General features: G+C 52.5%; 1 protein-coding gene across 3 annotated transcripts in view; it reads left to right on the top strand.

Moving 5' to 3' along the window:
* NAP1L4 (nucleosome assembly protein 1 like 4) overlaps window positions 1-19,992 on the top strand; it is a 109,580-nt gene that overhangs the window by 33,965 nt on the left and 55,623 nt on the right. For all 3 annotated transcript variants that reach the window (XM_075326573.1, XM_075326571.1, XM_075326572.1), the window contains exons 5-6: window positions 14,630-14,722; window positions 16,391-16,510. In XM_075326573.1, coding sequence (XP_075182688.1) covers window positions 14,630-14,722; window positions 16,391-16,510 — 213 coding nt within the window. The remainder of the gene's footprint in view (window positions 1-14,629; window positions 14,723-16,390; window positions 16,511-19,992) is intronic.

Below are 19,992 nucleotides of genomic sequence, written 5' to 3'. Positions count from 1 at the left end.
AGCCCCACGGGTTTTCACCAAAGTCATGGCATCCGTTGTGGCAGTCCTGCATTCTCAGGGGCACTCGGTGATTCCCTACTTGGACGATCTCCTAGTCAGGGCACCTTCTCGGGCGGCGTGTCAACACAGCCTTACCGTCGCTCTGGAGACCCTCCAGCAGTTCGGGTGGCTCATCAACTTCCCAAAATCCAAGTTGACACCGACCCAATCTCTGACCTATCTAGGGATGGAGTTTCATACACAGTCAGCGGTAGTCAAGCTACCACTAGACAAACAGCTGTCACTGCAGGCAGGGGTGCAGTCTCTGATTCAGACTCAGTCTCACCCCTTGAGACGCCTCATGCACTTCCTGGGGAAGATGGTAGCAGCGATGGAGGCAGTGCCCTTCGCGCAATTCCATCTGCGGCCACTCCAGTGGGACATTCTCCGCAAATGGGACAGGAGGTCGACTTCCCTCGACAGGAACGTCTCTTTCCCTTGCAACAAAGACGTCCCTTCAGTGGTGGCTTCTTCCCACTTCTCTATCACAGGGAAAATCCTTCCTGCCCCCAACCTGGGCTGTGGTCACCACGGACGCGAGCCTGTCAGGGTGGGGAGCGGTGTTCCTCCATCACAGGGCTCAGGGAACCTGGACTCCGATAGTCTTCCCTTCAGATCAATGTCCTGGAGATAAGGGCAGTGTATCTGGCCCTAGTGGCTTTCCAGCAGTTGCTGGAGGGCAGGCAGATCCGTATCCAGTCGGACAACGCCACTGCCGTCGCATACATCAACCACCAAGGCGGCACGCGGAGTCGTCAAGCCTTCCAGGAAGTCCGGCGGATTCTGCAGTGGGTGGAAGCCACAGCATCCACCATCTCCGCAGTTCACATCCCGGGCGTAGAAAACTGGGTAGCAGATTTTCTCAGTCGTCAGGGCATGGATGCGGGGGAATGGTCCCTGCACCCAGAGGTGTTTCGAGAGATCTGTCGCCGCTGAGGAACGCCGGACGTCGATCTCATGGCGTCACGGCACAACAACAAGGTCCCGGCCTTCATGGCACGATCTCAAGATCACAGAGCTCTGGCGGCGGACGCATTAGTTCAGGATTGGTCGCAGTTTCGACTGCCTTATGTATTTCCTCCTCTGGCGATGCTGCCCAGAGTACTACGCAAGATCAGGTCCGACTGTCGTCGCGCCATTCTCGTCGCTCCAGACTGGCCGAGACTGTCATGGTACCCGGATCTGTGGCATCTCACGGTGGGTCAGCCGTGGGCGCTGCCAGACCGCCCAGACTTGCTGTCGCAAGGGCCGTTTTTCCATCTGAATTCTGCGGCCCTCAACCTGACTGTGTGGCCATTGAGTCCTGGCTCCTAGCGTCTTCAGGGCTGTCTCAGGATGTCATTGCCACTATGAGACAGGCCAGGAAACCGACGTCCGCCAAGATCTATCACAGGACTTGGCGGATTGTCTTGTCCTGGTGTTCTGATAAAGGTTTTACTCCCTGGCCTTTTGCCTTACCCACTTTTCTTTCCTTCCTTCAATCCGGAATGGATAAGGGGTTGTCACTTAGTTCTCTCAAAGGGCAAGTATCGGCACTCTCAATATTCTTTCAAAAGCGCCTGGCCAAGCTTCCGCAGGTCCGCATGTTCCTGCAGGGAGTTTGCCACATAGTCCCACCTTACAAGAGGCCGCTGGAACCCTGGGACCTTAACAGGGTGCTAACGGCTCTTCAGAAACCGCCTTTTGAGCCGCTGCATGATGTCTCCTTATCACGTCTTTCGCAGAAAGTGGCATTCCTAGTCGCAGTTACTTCTCTCCGTAGAGTGTCGGAGCTTGCAGCACTGTCATGCAAAGCCCCCTTCCTGGTTTTTCACCAGGATAAGGTGGTTCTCCGTCCTGTTCCGGAATTTCTCCCTAAGGTGGTATCGCCTTTTCATCTCAATCAGGATATCACCTTACCTTCATTTTGCCCTAATCCAATTCACCGCTTTGAAAAGGATTTGCACTCATTAGATTTAGTGAGAGCACTCCGTTTCTACGTGTCTCGCACAGCGCCCCTGCGTCGTTCAGATGCGCTTTTTGTCCTTGTGGCTGGTCAGCGTAAGGGTTCGCAAGCTTCCAGGTCAACCTTGGCTCGGTGGATCAAGGAACCGATTCTTGAAGCTTACCGTTCTTCGGGGCTTCAGATTCCTTCGGGGCTGAAAGCCCATTCTACCAGAGCCGTAGGGGCGTCCTGGGCATTGCGGCACCGGGCGACGGCTCAGCAGGTGTCTCAGGCAGCTACGTGGTCTAGTCTGCACACTTTCACAAAGCACTATCAAGTGCATGCTTATGCTTCGGCAGATGCCAGTCTAGGTAGGCAGGTCCTTCAGGCGGCGGTGGCCCACCTGTAAGAGGGAGTCGTGTCGGCTCTTGTTATCGAGGTATTCTTTTACCCACCCAGGGACTGCTTTTGGACGTCCCAATTGTCTGGGTCTCCCAATGGAGCGACAAAGAAGGGAATTTTGTTTACTTACCGTAAATTCCTTTTCTTCTAGCTCCTATTGGGAGACCCAGCACCCGCCCCTGTTCCCTTCGGGCTGGTTGTTCTTTTGTGTACACATGTTGTTCATGTTCAATTGTTTCATGGTTTTCAGTTCTCCGAACATCCTTCGGATTGAATTTACCTTAAACCAATTTATAAGTTTCCTCCTTCCTGCTTTTGCACCAAAACTGAGGAGCCCGTGATGCACGGGGGGGGTATATAGGCAGAGGGGAGGGGTTACACTTTTTAAAGTGTAATACTTTGTGTGGCCTCCGGAGGCAGAAGCTATACACCCAATTGTCTGGGTCTCCCAATAGGAGCTAGAAGAAAAGGAATTTACGGTAAGTCAACAAAATTCCCTTCTTTGCCCATATACCCTCAGTGATCATTCTCCGAGGAGACAACAGCATGTCGTCCACAAGGAGCAAAGCTGTTAAGGCACAGGGTTTTTTTGCGGCCTGTACCTCTTGTGGGGCTATGTTACCTGCGGGTTCCACCTACCCTCACTGTAATCAATGCTCGACCCCTGTTTCGCTTGCTCAGCCGGAGCCTCGGTCACTAGTGGGCCCCTCGGCTCATGTAGACCCCCCCTTGCTCTCCCTGTCCAGGCGGCAGGGACAGAGTTCGCCTCTTTTGCTGAGTCACTTTCACAATCCATGGCTCAGTCTATGGACAAATGGTCTGCCAAGCTGCTAGAAGCTTTGCAGTCCAGACCGGTCCTTACACAGGCCCCCGACCCTGTTGGATCGTCGCCTCCAGGCCCCTCTCGGTCCGCGCCGCAGCGCGCTCCCAGGTTGGACCCTAGGTCCCACGTGGAGGACTCCTGCCCGGACCACAGTCCTAGACCGGCTAAGCGGGCTCGCTGGGAATCTTCCCCGACTTCTTCACGCTGCTCGGGTTCCCAGCTTGAGGACTCTATAGAGGACGAGGCGGACATCGCAGCTCAGGGCTCTGACCCTGACGTCGCCCTTAACCTTGATACACCTGAAGGGGACGCCTTAGTGAATGATCTTATCAGCTTTTTCGTCCTACGCCATGAACGCAGTCCTAGACTCTGCTAGCCGTACAGCTGTGGCATCCGCTAACTCTGTGGCAGTCAGCAGGGCCATGTGGCTGCGCGAATGGAAGGCAGACTCGGCCTCCAAGAGGTTCTTAACCGGTTTGCCGTTTTCTGGCGAACGCTTGTTTGGCGAGCGATTGGATGAGATTATTAAGGAATCCAAGGGAAAGGACTCCTCCTTACCCCAGTCCAAACCTAAGAGACCTCAGCAACGGAAAATACAATCGAGGTTTCGGTCCTTTCGTCCCTCCGCCAAGCCCCAATCCTCTTCGTCCAGCAGGCCGGAGAAAGGCCAGAGGAACTCCTATGCGTGGCGGTCCAAGTCACGCCCCCAAAAGGCCGCAGGAGGCACTGCCTCCAAGGCAGCCTCCTCATGACTCTCGGCATCCCCTAGCCGCATCCTCGGTCGGTGGCAGGCTCTCCCGCTTTGGCGACGCCTGGTGGCCACATGTTCAAGACCGATGGGTGAGAGACATTCTGTCTCATGGTTACAGGATAGAGTTCAGCTCTCGTCCTCCGGCTCGTTTCTTCAGAACCTCTCCGCCCCCCGCTCAGGCCGACGCACTTTCAGGCAGTGGACGCTCTGAAGACAGAAGGAGTTGTGACCCTCGTTCCCCTTCAGGAACGTGGTCGCGGCTTTTACTCCAACTTGTTCGTGGTGCCAAAAAAGGACGTATCATTCCGTCCCGTTCTGGACCTCAAGCTGCTCAACAGACATGTGAGAACCAGACTGTTTCGGATGGAATCTCTCCGCTCGGTCATCGCCTCGATGTCACAAGGAGACTTCCTAGCATCGATCGACATCAAAGATGCTTATCTCCACGTGCCGATCGCACCCGAACATCAACGCTTCTTGCGTTTTGCCATCGGGGACGAACACCTTCAGTTCGTGGCATTGCCTTTCGGCCTGGCGACAGCCCCACGGGTTTTCACCAAAGTCATGGCATCCGTTGTGGCGGTCCTACACTCTCAGGGCTACTCGGTGATTCCCTACTTAGACGATCTCCTAGTCAGGGCCCCTTCTCGGGTGGCATGTCAACACAGCCTTACCGTCGCTCTGGCGACTCTCCAGCAGTTCGGGTGGATCATCAACTTCCCGAAATCAAAGTTGACACTGACCCAATCACTGACTTACTTCGGGATGGAGTTTCATACCCAGCCAGCGTTAGTCAAGCTACCGCAGGACAAACAGCTTTCTCTGCAGGCAGGGGTGCAATTACTTGTTCGGAGTCAGTCACACCCCTTAAGGCGCCTCATGCACTTCCTGGGGAAGATGGTGGCAGCGATGGAGGCAGTGCCGTTCGCGCAATTCCATCTACGGCCACTCCAATGGGACATTTTCCGCAAATGGGACAGGAGGTCGGCTTCCCTCGACAGGAACGTCTCTCTTTCCCTTGCAACCAAGACGTCACTTCAGTGGTGGCTCCTTCCCAATTCTCTATCGCAGGGAAAATCCTTCCTACCCCCAACCTGGGCTGTGGTCACCACGAACCCGAGCCTGTCAGGGTGGGGAGCTGTTTTTCTCCACCACAGGGCTCAGGGAACCTGGACTCCGATAGTCATCCCTTCAGATCAATGTTCTGGAGATAAGGGCAGTGTATCTAGCCCTATTGGCTTTCCATCGGTGGCTGGAGGGCAGGCAGATCCGTATCCAGTCGGACAACGCCACTGCCGTCGCATACATCAACCACCAAGGCGGCACACGCAGTCGTCAAGCCTTCCAGGAAGTCCGGCGGATTCTGCAGTGGGTGGAAGCCACAGGCTCCACCATCTCCGCAGTTCACATCCCGGGCGTAGAAAACTGGGAAGCAGATTTTCTCAGTCAGGGCATGGATGCGGGGGAATGGTCTCTTCACCCAGACGTGTTTCGAGAGATCTGTCGCCGCTGGGGAACGCCGGACGTCGATCTCATGGCGTCACGGCACAACAACAAGGTCCCGGCATTCATGGCACGGTCTCAGGATCACAGAGCTCTGGCGGCGGACGCGTTAGTTCAGGATTGGTCGCAGTTTCGACTGCCTTATGTGTTTCCTCCTCTGGCGATGCTGCCCAGAGTGTTACGCAAGATCAGGTCCGACTGCCGTTGCGCCATTCTCGTCGCTCCAGACTGGCCGAGGCGGTTGTGGTACCCGGATCTGTGGCATCTCACGGTGGGTCAACCGTGGGTGCTTCCAGACCGCCCAGACTTGCTGTCACAAGGCCCATTTTTCCATCTGAATTCTGTGGCCCTCAACCTGACTGTGTGGCCATTGAGTCCTGGCTCCTAGCGTCTTCAGGGTTATCTCAGGATGTCATTGCCACCATGAGACAGGCCAGGAAGCCAACGTCCGCCAAGATCTGTTACAGGTCTTGGCAAATCTTCTTATCCTGGTGCTCTGATAACGGTTTTCCTCCATGGCCGTTTGCCTTACCCACTTTTCTTTCATTCCTTCAATCCGGAATGGACAAGGGTTTGTCACTCGGCTCTCTCAAGGGCCAAGTATTGGCGCTCTCCGTATTTTTTTCAAAAGCGCCTAGCCAGGCTTCCGCAGGTCCGCACGTTCCTGCAGGGAGTTTTCCACATAGTCCCACCTTACAAGAGGCCGCTGGAACCCTGGGATCTAAACAGGGTGCTAACGGCTCTTCAGAAACCACCTTTCGAGCCGCTGCGGGATGTCTCTTTATCACGTCTTTCGCAGAAGGTGGCATTTCTAGTGGCAGTTACATCACTCCGGAGAGTGTCTGAGCTTGCAGCGCTGTCATGCAAAGCCCCCTTCCTGGTGTTTCACCAGGATAAGGTGGTTCTGCGTCCTGTCCCGGAATTTCTCCCTAAGGTGGTATCTCCTTTTCATCTCAATCAGGATATCTCCTTGCCTTCATTTTGCCCTAATCCAATTCACCAATGTGAAAAGGATTTGCACTCTTTGGATCTGGTGAGAGCACTCCGGTTCTACGTGTCTCGCACGGCGCCCCTGCGTCGTTCAGATGCGCTCTTTGTCCTTGTCGCTGGCCAGCGTAAGGGCTCGCAGGCTTCCAAGTCAACCTTGGCTCGGTGGATCAAGGAACAGATTCTCGAGGCCTACCGTTCTTCTGGGCTTCCGCTTCCTTCAGGGCTGAAAGCCCATTCTACCAGAGCCGTGGGTGCGTCCTGGGCATTGCGGCACCAGGCTACGGCTCAGCAGTTGTGTCAGGCAGCTACCTGGTCTAGTCTGCACACTTTCACAAAACACTATCAAGTGCATACCTATGCTTCGGCAGACGCCAGTCTTGGTAGGCGAGTCCTTCAGGCGGCGGTTGCCCACCTGTAAGAGGGGGCCGTTTCGGCTCTTTTTATTGAGGTATTCTTTTACCCACCCAGGGACTGCTCTTGGACGTCCCAATTGTCTGGGTCTCCCAATGGAGCGACAAAGAAGGGAATTTTGTTACTTACCGTAAATTCCTTTTCTTCTAGCTCCTATTGGGAGACCCAGCACCCGCCCCTGTACCCTTCGGGCTGGTTGTTCTTTTGTGTACACATGTTGTTCATGTTGAATTGTTCTTTTGGTTCATGGTCTTCAGTTCTCCGAACATCCTTCGGATTGAATTTACCCTAGACCAATTTATAAGTTTTCTCCTTCCTGCTTTTGCACCAAAACTGAGGAGCCCGTGATCCACGGGAGGGTGTATAGGCAGAGGGGAGGGGTTACACTTTTTAAAGTGTAATACTTTGTGTGGCCTCCGGAGGCAGAAGCTATACACCCAATTGTCTGGTTCTCCCAATAGGAGCTAGAAGAAAAGGAATTTACGGTAAGTAAACAAAATTCCCTTCTTTTTTGGTCTGTGAGCCAGATGCAGCCATCAAAAGGGCCTCATCTGGCTTGTGAGCCATAGGTTCCTGACCCCTGATATGGAGGGTCTTAGGAGTGTACTGCAGGATGAGGCTGTGTTTAGAGGAGCTGAAGGGTGTGATTAGGCTAAGCGGAGTGATAAACGGCACCATGCTGCAGTATATCACTCAGCCTCATTAGCAGTACATCATGCTTTTTCAGCCCCTCTATACACAGTCCCATCCTGTAGTATATAAAGGAACTGAGAGGAGTGACGTGCTGTCTGAGGGGCTGAGAGGAGTGACGTGCTGTATACTGAGGGGCTGAGAGGAGTGACGTGCTGTATACTGAGGGGCTTTGAATGGTTTGTTGCATCTTGCTGAAAGATCAGTGTAAAACTGCAAATGTTGCCCTGTCAATGCTTTGGTGCATAAGATCCTTTGTCATGTGATTAACTGAGCACATTTCTAGTTTCACATCACTGATATAATAATTATTATTATTATTATTATTATTATTATTATTATTATTATTATTTATTATTATTCTTTTATATAACGCTACTAATTCCACAGCGCTTTACATACATTGGCAACACTGTCCCCATTGGGGCTCACAATCTAAATTCCCTATCAGTATGTCTTTGCAATGTGGGAGGAAACCCACGCAAATACGGGGAGAACATACAAACTCCTTGCAGATGGTGTCCTTGGTGGGATTTGAACCCAGGACCCCAGCGCTGCAAGACTGCAGTGCTAACCACTGAGCCGCCGTAACGCGCGATCTCTCAAACAGGCAACCAACAGCTCCGCTCTGAACTGCCTAAAAATCACACGCTCTGTTGTAATCAAGTGCAGGAGAGTGGAGCTCTGCTAGAACCAGCTAATGATGTCAGGCAGCTATACTGATGTAACTGACCGATGATAATAGGTGAGGCGGGGTTCTTTGTGCACAGTCCGCTTCCCTAAAGTCGTATGGTGCATTTCTTTGTCGCTCTATTGGGAGACCCAGACAATTGGGTGTATAGCTACTGCCTCCGGAGGCCACACAAAGTATTACACTTAAAAGTGTAAGGCCCCTCCCCTACTGCCTATACACCCCCCGTGGGATCACGGGTTCCTCAGTTTTCATGCTTTGTGCGAAGGAGGCTAACATCCACGCATAGCTCCACTGTTTAGTCAGCAGCAGCTGCTGACTTTGTCGGATGGAAGAAAAGAGGGCCCATATGGGGCCCCCAGCATGCTCCCTTCTCACCCCACTTTTGTCGGAGGTGTTTGTTAAGGTTGAGGTACCCATTGCGGGTACGGAGGCTGGAGCCCACATGCTGCTTTCCTTCCCCATCCCCTTAGGATCCCACTTCACCCAGAGCCCTATCGGTCTTCAGGCACAGGAGACCGTGCTCCGTCCACAGCCCCTGGGAATCTGCTGGACGTGGAGCTGAGTATCGTCAGGGACAAGGCCCTGCTACATTAAGGTACTCTGTGTCCCCGTACAAATCGCGCGCACACACACACCAGCATTGCTGGGTGTGTTAGTGCGCCGGGGGCAGCAGCGCAGCGCGCTCGTGCTATACTCACTACAGCTTGCTGAGTGAGTTTGTGTTAGGAACTACCGCGCCGACCGCTGATGGCGGTTTTTACAGCAGCGCTGCGACGCGGCTGGGACTTGTGGTGCGCCGGGGACTTCCGCGCTGGCCGCGCTTATACGGCGGCCGCGCTTATAAATCGAGTCCCCGGCTTTTGCGGCCTAGTTCCGTTTTGTTCCCGCCCCCAGGCCTGCCAGTCAGGGGAAGGGCGGGAAGCTGTGCTGAACTTCAGCGCCGAGGGTTGGAGTCTGCTTAGCATACTCCAACCCCCCTCACTGGTCACAGTGGGACGCCAGTTTCCCGCACTTTGTCTGGGGCACGCCCACGGCCCGCCCCTCTTCACAGGACGCTGGCAGCCATTCCTGTTTGCAGTCTCAGTGGAGAAGGGAGACGAGCTCTGGGAGACCCAGACACGAGATTCTGGCGACCACACACCCGCTTGGAGCGGGCGGTAAGCGGCACCTCGGGTGCTGACACCACTTGTGCCGAAGTGTTCATTTGTATATGCTTGTATTCTATACATTGCCCTGTACGGTCGCTATTCTTGGCTATATACCCTCCTAGGTTGCTAGACAACATGTCGTCCGCAAAAGGCAAGGGGGCCAAGACACAGGCTTTCTATGCTACCTGTACCATATGTGCGGCTGTTCTACCGGCTGGTGCCACTGACCCCCATTGTGTGCAATGTTCGGCCCCTGTGGCACTTGCTCAGCCGGAGCCTCGGCTAGAGGTGGCCCAAGGAGAACCACCTGTGAACACTGTCCAGGTGACAGGGACGGAATTTGCAGTTTTTGCTGATAGATTGTCTGTGACTATGACTAAAATCCTTGAGACTTTGCAGTCCAGACCGGTACATCAGACCATGGGCACTGTTGATTCAATGCTCCCTGGCCCCCCTCATTTGGAACAAATCCGTGCTCCGGGGGGGTCCCATGCATCCCGGGGTGATGGCTCTGACACGGACGACAGTCCCAGACAGCCTAAGCGAGCTCGCTACGAGCGACCCTCGACTTCATCTCACTTGTCAGGGTCCCAGCAAGAGGACTCTCTATATGATGAGGCAGAGGTAGCTGATCAGGAGTCTGACCCTGAGACCGCTCTCAATCTGGATACACCTGATGGGGACGCAATAGTGAATGATCTCATAGCGTCCATCAATAACATGTTGGATATTTCTCCCACAGCTCCTCCAGTGGAGGAGTCAGCTTCACAGCAGGAGAAATTCCATTTCAGTATCTCAAGCGTAAATTGAGTACTTTTCTGGACCACTCTGACTTTAGAGAGTCAGTCCAGAAACACCACGCTTATCCGGATAAGCGTTTCTCCAAACGTCTTAAGGATACACGTTATCCCTTTCCCCCTGAGGTGGTCAAGAGCTGGACCCAGTGTCCCAAGGTGGATCCCCCAATCTCCAGGCTTGCGGCTAGATCCATAGTGGCAGTGGAAGATGGGGCTTCACTTAAAGATGCCACTGACAGACAGATGGAACTCTGGTTGAAATCCATCTATGAAGCTATCGGCGCGTCGTTTGCTCCAGCATTCGCAGCCGTATGGGCACTCCAAGCTATTTCAGCTGGTCTTGCGCAGGTTGACACGGTCACACGTACATCTGGTCCGCAAGTAGCGTCCTTAACCTCCCAAATGTCTGCATTTGCGTCTTACGCTATTAATGCTGTCCTAGACTCTACGAGCCGTACGGCAGTGGCGTCCGCCAACTCCGTGGTTTTACGCAGAGCCTTGTGGTTAAGGGAATGGAAGGCAGATTCTGCTTCCAAGAAGTGCTTAACCAGTTTGCCATTTTCTGGTGACAGACTGTTTGGTGAAAGATTGGATGAAATCATTAAACAGTCCAAGGGTAAGGACTCATCCTTACCTCAGCCCAGACCAAATAAACCCCAACAGAGAAAGGGACAGTCGAGGTTCCGGTCCTTTCGAGGCTCGGGCAGGTCCCAATTCTCCTCGTCCAAAAGGTCTCAAAAGGATCAGAGGAGCTCAGATTCTTGGCGGGCTCAGTCACGCCCAAAGAAAGCAGCCGGAGGAACCGCTACCAAGGCGGCTTCCTCATGACTTTCGGCCTCCTCTCTCCGCATCCTCGGTCGGTGGCAGGCTCTCCCGCTTTGGCGACATTTGGCTGCCACATGTCAAAGACCGTTGGGTGAGAGACATTCTGTCTCACGGGTACAGGATAGAGTTCAGTTCTCGTCCTCCAACTCGATTCTTCAGAACTTCTCCGCCTCCCGGCCGAGTCGATGCTCTTCTGCAGGCGGTGTGCTCTTTAAAGGCAGAAGGAGTGGTGATCCCTGTTCCTCTTCAGGAGCAAGGTCACGGCTTTTACTCCAATTTGTTTGTGGTGCCAAAAAAGGACGGGTCTTTCCGTCCTGTTCTGGACCTAAAACTGCTCAACAAGCATGTGAAAACCAGGCGGTTCCGGATGGAATCCCTCCGCTCCGTCATCGCCTCAATGTCTCAAGGAGATTTCCTAGCATCAATAGACATCAAAGATGCTTATCTCCACGTGCCGATTGCTCCAGAGCACCAGCGTTTTCTACGCTTCGTTATAGGAGACGAACACCTTCAGTTCGTAGCCCTGCCTTTCGGTTTGGCGACAGCCCCAAGGGTCTTCACCAAAGTCATGGCAGCAGTAGTAGCAGTCCTGCACTCTCAGGGTCACTCTGTGATCCCTTACTTGGACGATCTACTTGTCAAGGCACCCTCTCAAGAGGCATGCCAACACAGCCTGAACGTTGCGCTGGAGACTCTCCAGAGTTTCGGGTGGATCATCAACTTTTCAAAGTCAAATCTCACCCCGACCCAATCGATAACATACCTTGGCATGGAGTTTCATACTCTCTCAGCGATAGTGATGCTTCCGCTGGACAAACAGCGTTCACTACAGACAGGGGTGCAATCTCTCCTTCAGGGCCAGTCGCACCCCTTGAGACGCCTCATGCACTTCTTGGGGAAGATGGTAGCAGCAATGGAGGCAGTCCCTTTCGCGCAGTTTCATCTGCGTCCACTACAATGGGACATTCTCCGCCAATGGGACGGGAAGTCGACGTCCCTAGACAGGAACGTCTCCCTTTCTCAGGCGACCAAGGATTCTCTTCATTGGTGGCTTCTTCCCACCTCATTGTCAATAGGAAAGTCTTTCCTACCCCCATCTTGGGCGGTGGTCACAACGGACGCGAGTCTATCAGGGTGGGGAGCAGTTTTTCTCCACCACAGGGCTCAAGGTACGTGGACTCAGCAAGAGTCCACCCTTCAGATCAATGTTCTGGAAATCAGAGCAGTGTACCTTGCCCTACAAGCCTTCCAGCAGTGGCTGGAAGGCAAGCAGATCCGAATTCAGTCGGACAACTCCACAGCGGTGGCATACATCAACCACCAAGGAGGGACACGCAGTCGGCAAGCCTTCCAGGAAGTCCGGCGGATTCTGACGGGGGTGGAAGACACGGCATCCACCATATCCGCAGTTCACATCCCGGGCGTAGAAAACTGGGAAGCAGACTTCCTCAGTCGCCAGGGTATGGACGTAGGGGAATGGTCTCTTCACCCGGACGTGTTTCAGGAAATTTGTCGCCGCTGGGGAATGCCGGACGTCGATCTAATGGCGTCCCGGCACAACAACAAGGTCCCGGCCTTCATGGCACGGTCTCACGATCTCAGAGCTCTGGCGGCGGACGCCTTAGTTCAAGATTGATCGCAGTTCCGGCTACCTTATGTGTTCCCACCTCTGGCACTGTTGCCCAGAGTGCTACGCAAGATCAGGTCCGACTGCCGCCGCGCCATCCTCGTCGCTCCAGACTGGCCAAGGAGATCGTGGTTCCCGGATCTGTGGCATCTCACGGTAGGACAACCGTGGGCACTACCAGACCAGCCAGACTTGCTGTCTCAAGGGCCGTTTTTCAATCAGAATTCTGCGGCCCTGAGCCTGACTGTGTGGCCATTGAATCCTGGATCCTAGCGTCTTCAGGATTATCTCAAGAGGTCATTGCCACCATGAGACAGGCTAGGAACCTAACCTCTGCCAAGATCAACCACAGGACGTGGAAGATATTCTTATCTTGGTGCTCTGCTCAGGAAGTTTCTCCCTGGCCATTTGCTTTGCCTACTTTTCTTTCCTTCCTGCAATCCGGGTTGGAAAAAGGTTTGTCGCTCGGCTCCCTTAAGGGACAAGTCTCTGCGCTATCTGTATTTTTTCAGAAGCGCATAGCACGACTTCCTCAGGTACGCACGTTCCTGCAGGGGGTTTGTCATATCGTCCCTCCTTACAAGCGGCCGTTAGAGCCCTGGGATCTGAACAAGGTTCTAATTGCTCTTCAGAAGCCGCCTTTCGAACCTATGAGGGATGTTTCCCTGTCTCGCCTTTCTCAGAAAGTGGCTTTTCTAGTAGCGGTCACGTCTCTTCGGAGAGTGTCCGAGCTAGCAGCGCTGTCATGCAAATCTCCCTTCCTGGTATTTCACCAGGATAAGGTGGTGCTGCGCCCGATTCCGGAGTTTCTCCCTAAAGTGGTATCCCCTTTTCATCTCAATCAGGATATCTCCTTACCTTCTTTGTGTCCTCGTCCAGTTCATCAATGTGAAAAGGATTTGCATATGTTGGATCTGGTGAGAGCACTCAGAATCTACATTTCCCGCACGGCTCCTCTGCGCCGCTCGGATGCACTCTTTGTCCTTGTCGCTGGCCAGCGTAAAGGGTCGCAAGCTTCCAAATCCACCCTGGCTCGGTGGATCAAGGAACCAATTCTTGAAGCCTACCGTTCTGCGGGGCTTCCGGTTCCCTCAGGGCTAAGAGCCCATTCTACCAGAGCCGTGGGTGCCTCCTGGGCATTACGGCACCAGGCTACGGCTCAGCAGGTGTGCCAGGCGGCTACCTGGTCAAGTCTGCACACTTTTACCAAGCATTATCAGGTGCATACCTATGCTTCGGCGGACGCCAGCCTAGGTAGACAAGTCCTTCAGGCGGCGATTGCCCACCTGTAGAAAAGGGTCGTTTTTACGGCCCTATCATGAGGTATTATTTTACCCACCCAGGGATTGCTTTTGGACATCCCAATTGTCTGGGTCTCCCAATAGAGCGACAAAGAAGAAGGGAATTTTGTTTACTTACCGTAAATTCCTTTTCTTCTAGCTCTAATTGGGAGACCCAGCACCCGCCCCTGTTTTTTTGTATACACATGTTCAGGTTGAATGGTTTCAGTTCTCCGATATTCCTTCGGATTGAATTTACTTAAACCAGTTTATTGGCTTTCCTCCTTCTTGCTTTTGCACTAAAACTGAGGAACCCGTGATCCCACGGGGGGTGTATAGGCAGTAGGGGAGGGGCCTTACACTTTTAAGTGTAATACTTTGTGTGGCCTCCGGAGGCAGTAGCTATACACCCAATTGTCTGGGTCTCCCAATTAGAGCTAGAAGAAAAGGAATTTACGGTAAGTAAACAAAATTCCCTTCTTTACACATGGATTGGCCCCGTGCCTCCTTTTCCTATCCCAACAACCTTCTATGCATTTAATAGGCTGTCAAGTTTGTGTCAGGAGCACCCCCCCACTGCCAGTTTGTGCATTGTGGTCTGTACTCGGGTTGCAACACAGATGTGTGAATCTGGTTTTAATATGCATTAAAAAAAAAAAGTCTGAGGATCTAAAAAGCATGGCAGACTTTCCTGTTTGGCTGACCTTGTAAATTTTTATTTGCAGAGGAGACAAGTTGTTTCAGGAGCAGAAGAGCCAACAGATGCGGAGTGTGAATGGCACAGCGGTGGTGAGGAGGACGACAAGGACAAGCTATCGGTAAGTAACCAAGATGGCATTAGCGCTCCTGTCATGAACAGCCGGGGGAGTCACTCAGAAATCTCACCGTTGCCAGCAATATGTCAGTAGTATGTCACGAAAGGGGGGTAGGAAGCAGGAATTACGTCCTTCCTTTCTACCACCCGACCGACAGAGAGCACGTGACGTGCTCTCTAGCACCCCTCTTATAGTCAGGCCAATTATGGAATTGCCCGACAATAAGCAAGGAGGCCACTCTTCTACTTATGCCGATGCTTAAAGGGCTCCCGGTGAGAGTAGGGTATATATTCCCCAGAACTCAGCGGACGGAATATATAAAAACCTCCCCAAATCTCACTGGCCGCCCCACAATGATTCTTGGCATAAACTCGCTGCCACCAACCGATTTACGGTAACTATTAGCCGAACACACAGACGTGGAGTTCAGGATCAAGATAATGGAACAGCCCAAGATTATTATATATTTTAATCAGCCTAAGGCACACTAGAAACTACAATATGGAATCTACAGAATATACATATGTCAGAGTACACTTACAATAAAGTATGGTTTACAAACAGGCAAACAGTTCAAGCAGTTACCTTATGCATCTGGCCACAGGGGGGCGCTGTTCGACCTGGTTTCCAGGAACTTCCTCACACGTGCTCTCAGACAGACCCCCGAGCAAAGGACCAGCTGAAACTGGCTGCACTGAGGTTATCAAACAAGCTCAATCCCTGTCCCCTCCTACCTTAGTGACCTCACAGGGAGCACTGCCCCTCCCCTGTCTTGAGTCAAGGTAATATTCCAAAGGGATTTTTGGCCCTAACCTTGCCTGGGAACGTCGTAGGCGGACGCCAATGCTCTCATTTTGACAGTTATGATTTTAGCTTCAAAATGGTAGGACGCGTGGCTGGTCTGCTGGTTCCCCACTGGCCTATATCACGTTTGGGGTACTTCCCAAGGTCTCACAACTATATAAAATATGGGCTGAACTCGTCAGCCGGTCCTGATGCCATATTGCTGCCTGCCATATTTATAGGAAGCACGGTTCATGAAATATTACACATATTCTACTGGAGCCTGGCTGTCTGGAGACTTCAAAGCCTGCTAGGTAGATACAAACTTTTACCACACTGTCACTGAGGGGAAGGGGGTCTTTTGATGCTTCCCAGGGCTAACAGCTCAGCTAATCTCCATATCATAGGAGATTGCCTCTCGCTGTGTAGTTGGATTTGACACCTTTCCAAATGCTGGGCATCTGAGCAGGATCTCTGTGTGAGAAGGGAGGGGGGGGGGTGACATCAGGAGGGCTGACTGACATGACTGAATATCAGAATTTATCGTCCTCTCTCCGGATTCCCCTCACAGCTCCTTTCTGTTCATGTCCCTCCGGGCTCTGTCCTGGGACCCCCGACTCTTCTGCATCCATACCTTTTGGCCACAGACCGCACATTGAGTCTCGCAGCTTTCAGCACCACTTCTATACCAAAGACACTGACATTTACATCTCTGGCCCCTTAAAACCCTCTATGTTCTTCTACTCAGTCTATCACTTAACAGTACAGAAAAGTATCTAAACACTTAACGCTGTTTTTGCATGTACAGCACCATGGAATAACTGATATAAAATTATATTATAGAAGGTGTAAATGGCTCTACTCCATCTGTATCCTTTTTAATTTTAGGAAGATGTAAAGAAGAAAATGACCATTTCAGATGCACCAAATACAGAAGATGCCAAGGGGATCCCGGACTTCTGGCTTACAATATTTAAGAATATAGATATGATTAATATATTTTTGCAGGTGAGTAGTTAGGAATTCATAGAGCTATGAACCTTAATAAAGTTATGGCAATGTTCTCTATTGGGTTAGATACAATGTGCACTGGAAGTGCAGGAGTAGCAACACTAGGGGGCGCTATGAGAACACTATAGGTATAGGATATTGTTGCAGATTTATTTTAATTTTTTTTTTCCTTGTATGGTGGAACGTTTTGTGCTCTTTAGCACGTAGCAGTGATATTCCTTGTTTTGGATTTTCGTGGTTGAAGTTCATGGACTAAAGATGTCAATCTGACACTTAAAATTAAGTTTCTTCATCGTTCCTTATGGGAGACCCAGACCATGGGTGTATAGCTTCTGCCTCCGGAGGACACACAAAGTACTACATTTAAACGTGTAGCTCCTCCCTCCTAGCATATACACCCCCTGGTAGCCAGTCCTAGCCAGTTTCAATGCTTTGTGTTCAGGAGGTCACACACACACATGCATTCTCTGATTTTTGATTTTTTTGGATTTCAAAGATTTGGAAGAAAAGCGGGTCCAGTCTGGACTCCCGGCATGTCCCTTCTCACCCCACTGTGTCGGTGGTGCTCTTAAGGTTGATTTTCCAAGGCTGGAGCCTTCACATGCCGCGCTCCTTCACCATCCCCTGGGGCTCTGGCTTGAAGTGGGAGCCATCTCTGTTCTCACTGCTTTGCAGGAGACCGGTCTCCATCCGCAGCCCTTTCAGGATTCTGCCGGACGGAGCGCTCACCTCCCAGGGACCTGGCACCTGCGTCTCACAAGCTAAGTACTGAGACGTTTTTACCACAGAAGGTGGTCTTTCCAGGGGTCCCTTGTACTTTATTTATTGGGGAGAGTGTGTTTTATGATTGTGGTAACATTTCCGGCCGGTTCTCCAGTTTTCACTGGAGAACCGCGCCGATGGTGCCTGCACGCTGGCCGCATGTTTAAATCTAGGCCCCGGCTTCGCCTGAGGCCTAGTTTCGGTTTTCACTGCCCCTACATGTCAGTCATGCAGAGGGACAGTGCGGCTCCGCCCAGCGGCTGTTCAGCACAGGGAACGGATACTCCTCACTGAGGAAAGATTCCCTCCCCTGTCTACATCATTTACCCGCTCTCAGAGTAGGCCCCGCCCCCCTCTCCTCGCTCCGGTCGCCATTTTCTCAGCGTTCTCTGTGCCTGCATAGGCACAGAGATACCACATTGTGACAAATGGGGGCCTGGGCTGGGGGACTGGAGGGCACAGAGATGTCCCTATGTTAAACGGTCTGGCAAGCCACAACCTCCGGTTGTGCAGCTGCTTATATTCTCTGTTTATATACTCTGCTGGGGGTCATTCTGGACAGAGCCCCCACTTCTGCAGCATGTCTCACATCAGAGCAAGGCTGCAAGGCTGTTCTTATTATAAACTGCATGTAGACTCGTACTGCCTGTACCGAGCACATAACCACATTGTGATGCTTGCTCTAACATAGTGGTCCCTCAGCCTGGAAGCTCATCAGTGGTCTCTCCAGTGGCTCCGGCTCCGGTGGCTGAACCCCCGGTTTGGGTAGAATCCGCTCTTTCCAGGGGACAGCTGTCCCGGACTCTGCTGAGCATGCATTAGCCCCCTTCTCAGGGCGCTTCTGCTGCTACGGCTCGCTCAGCAAAGCTCACACAGACCCCTGTCCTTCCCCGTCCCGCAGCTCTGATTCACGAGCTTACTCTCTAGACGGGGAGGATGTCTTTATTAGGGGCTCGGACACTACTTCATGTACCATTGATCTGTCCGAAGGTGATGCAGATGCTAATGATTTGATTGCGTCCATTATATTTGTACTGGACCTCCATCCGCCGGTATCAGGGGAGCATCCCCCTCTGGCAGAAAGGCATCAGTATACCTTAAGAGAACAAGGAGTGTGTTCCTTAACCACTCCAGTTTTCAGCCCACTGTGACCAAGCCCAGAGCCTGTACTGACAGACGCTCCCAAAGCGTGGTTCTGATGACTGTTTTCCCCTTCCACCAGAGGTGGTCAAGGAGTGGGCTCATTCACCAAGGGTGGACCCTCCGGTGTCTAGTCTTTCAGCCCGGATAGTTGTATCAGTGGCTGACGGCACCTCTCTAAGGATCCCACTGTACATTAATTCTGTACTGGACCTCAATCCGCCAGAGTTTACCTTGCCTAAGAGAACAAGGAGTGTGTTCCTTAACCACTCCAGTTTTCAGGCCACTGTGACCAAGCCCAGGGTCTGCTCTGACAAACGCTTCCCAAAGCGTGGTTCTGATGACAGTTTTCCCTTTCCACCAGTGGTGGTCAAGGAGTGGGCTCATTCACCAATGGTGGCTCAGCCCGGACCGTTGTATCAGTGGCTGATGGTTTCTCACTTAAGGTTTTGCTGTCCGCCAGGTTGGCCTCTCTGGCCAAATCTGTATGGAGGCGGCAGGAGCCTCGTTCTCCTCAGCTTTTGCAGCAGTGCGGGCTTTCAAAGCCATCTCTGCTTCTCTAGAGGAGATGCAATCCCTCACAGGGACTCTATGCCCGAAATGGTTGCCTTATCTTCCAGACTTCAGTCTTTTCATCCTATGCCATGTCTGCCATGCTGGAGACTCTCACCGCACTGCGGTGGCCTCGGCTAATTTCCTCGCTATCCGCAGGCTCCTGTGGCTTCGGAAGTGGAAGGCAGATGCTTCTAAAGAAGTTCCTTGCTGGACTCCCTTTTGTTGGGACCAGACTATTCGGGAACAACTGGATGAAATTATTAAGGAAGCTCTTGGCGGGAAGAGTTCTTCCATGCCACAAACCTAAACCAGGAAACCTGTCCAGGGCAGGAATCAGTCGAGGTTTCGTTCTTTTCGTTCCTCCATCTGATCGTTCTCTAAGCCCTCGGCCTCGTCCACTAGCTCAGCCAAGGATCGTAAACCCAAATGGCGCACGAAGCCGCGTCTTCAGAAACCGCAGGGGATGCTGCCACTAAGTCAGCCTCCTCCGGGCTATCTGGCCACGCCAGCAACGTCCTTGGTCGGTGGCAGGCTCTCCCACTTTGGCGACGTATGGTTTTAACACGTCTCCGATCAGTGGGTGCGGGATACCATCTCCCACGGCTACAGGATAGAATTCTATCCAGCCCGCCAAACAGATTTTTTTTCTGTCAACTCCCCCCTGCTCCAAGGCCGCCGCCTTCTCACAGGCCGTGGCATTCTTGCATGCAGGCCAATGGAGTAATTGTACCAGTTCCCGACTGGGAACGGTTCTGAGATTTCTGCTTAAATCTATTCCTAGTCCCCGAAGAGGGCGGTGCCTTCCGACCTGGATCTCAAGCTTCTCAAGCATGTTCAGGTGCGGCATTTTCGCATGGAGTCTCGGCGATCAATCAATGACCCAAGGAGATTCCCTAGCATCCATCGATATCGGAGATGCCTATCTGCATGTGCCAATCGTAGTTTCACACCAGCATTGGCTACGTTTTACAATCGGAGTGGTCCAATTCGTGGCTCTTCCCTTGAGGTTAGCCACGGCCCCT

The sequence above is a fragment of the Anomaloglossus baeobatrachus genome, chromosome 10 (assembly GCF_048569485.1).
Source record: "Anomaloglossus baeobatrachus isolate aAnoBae1 chromosome 10, aAnoBae1.hap1, whole genome shotgun sequence".
Classification (NCBI taxonomy): Eukaryota; Metazoa; Chordata; class Amphibia; order Anura; family Aromobatidae; genus Anomaloglossus; species Anomaloglossus baeobatrachus.
This window is presented reverse-complemented; position numbering and strand designations above follow the sequence as displayed.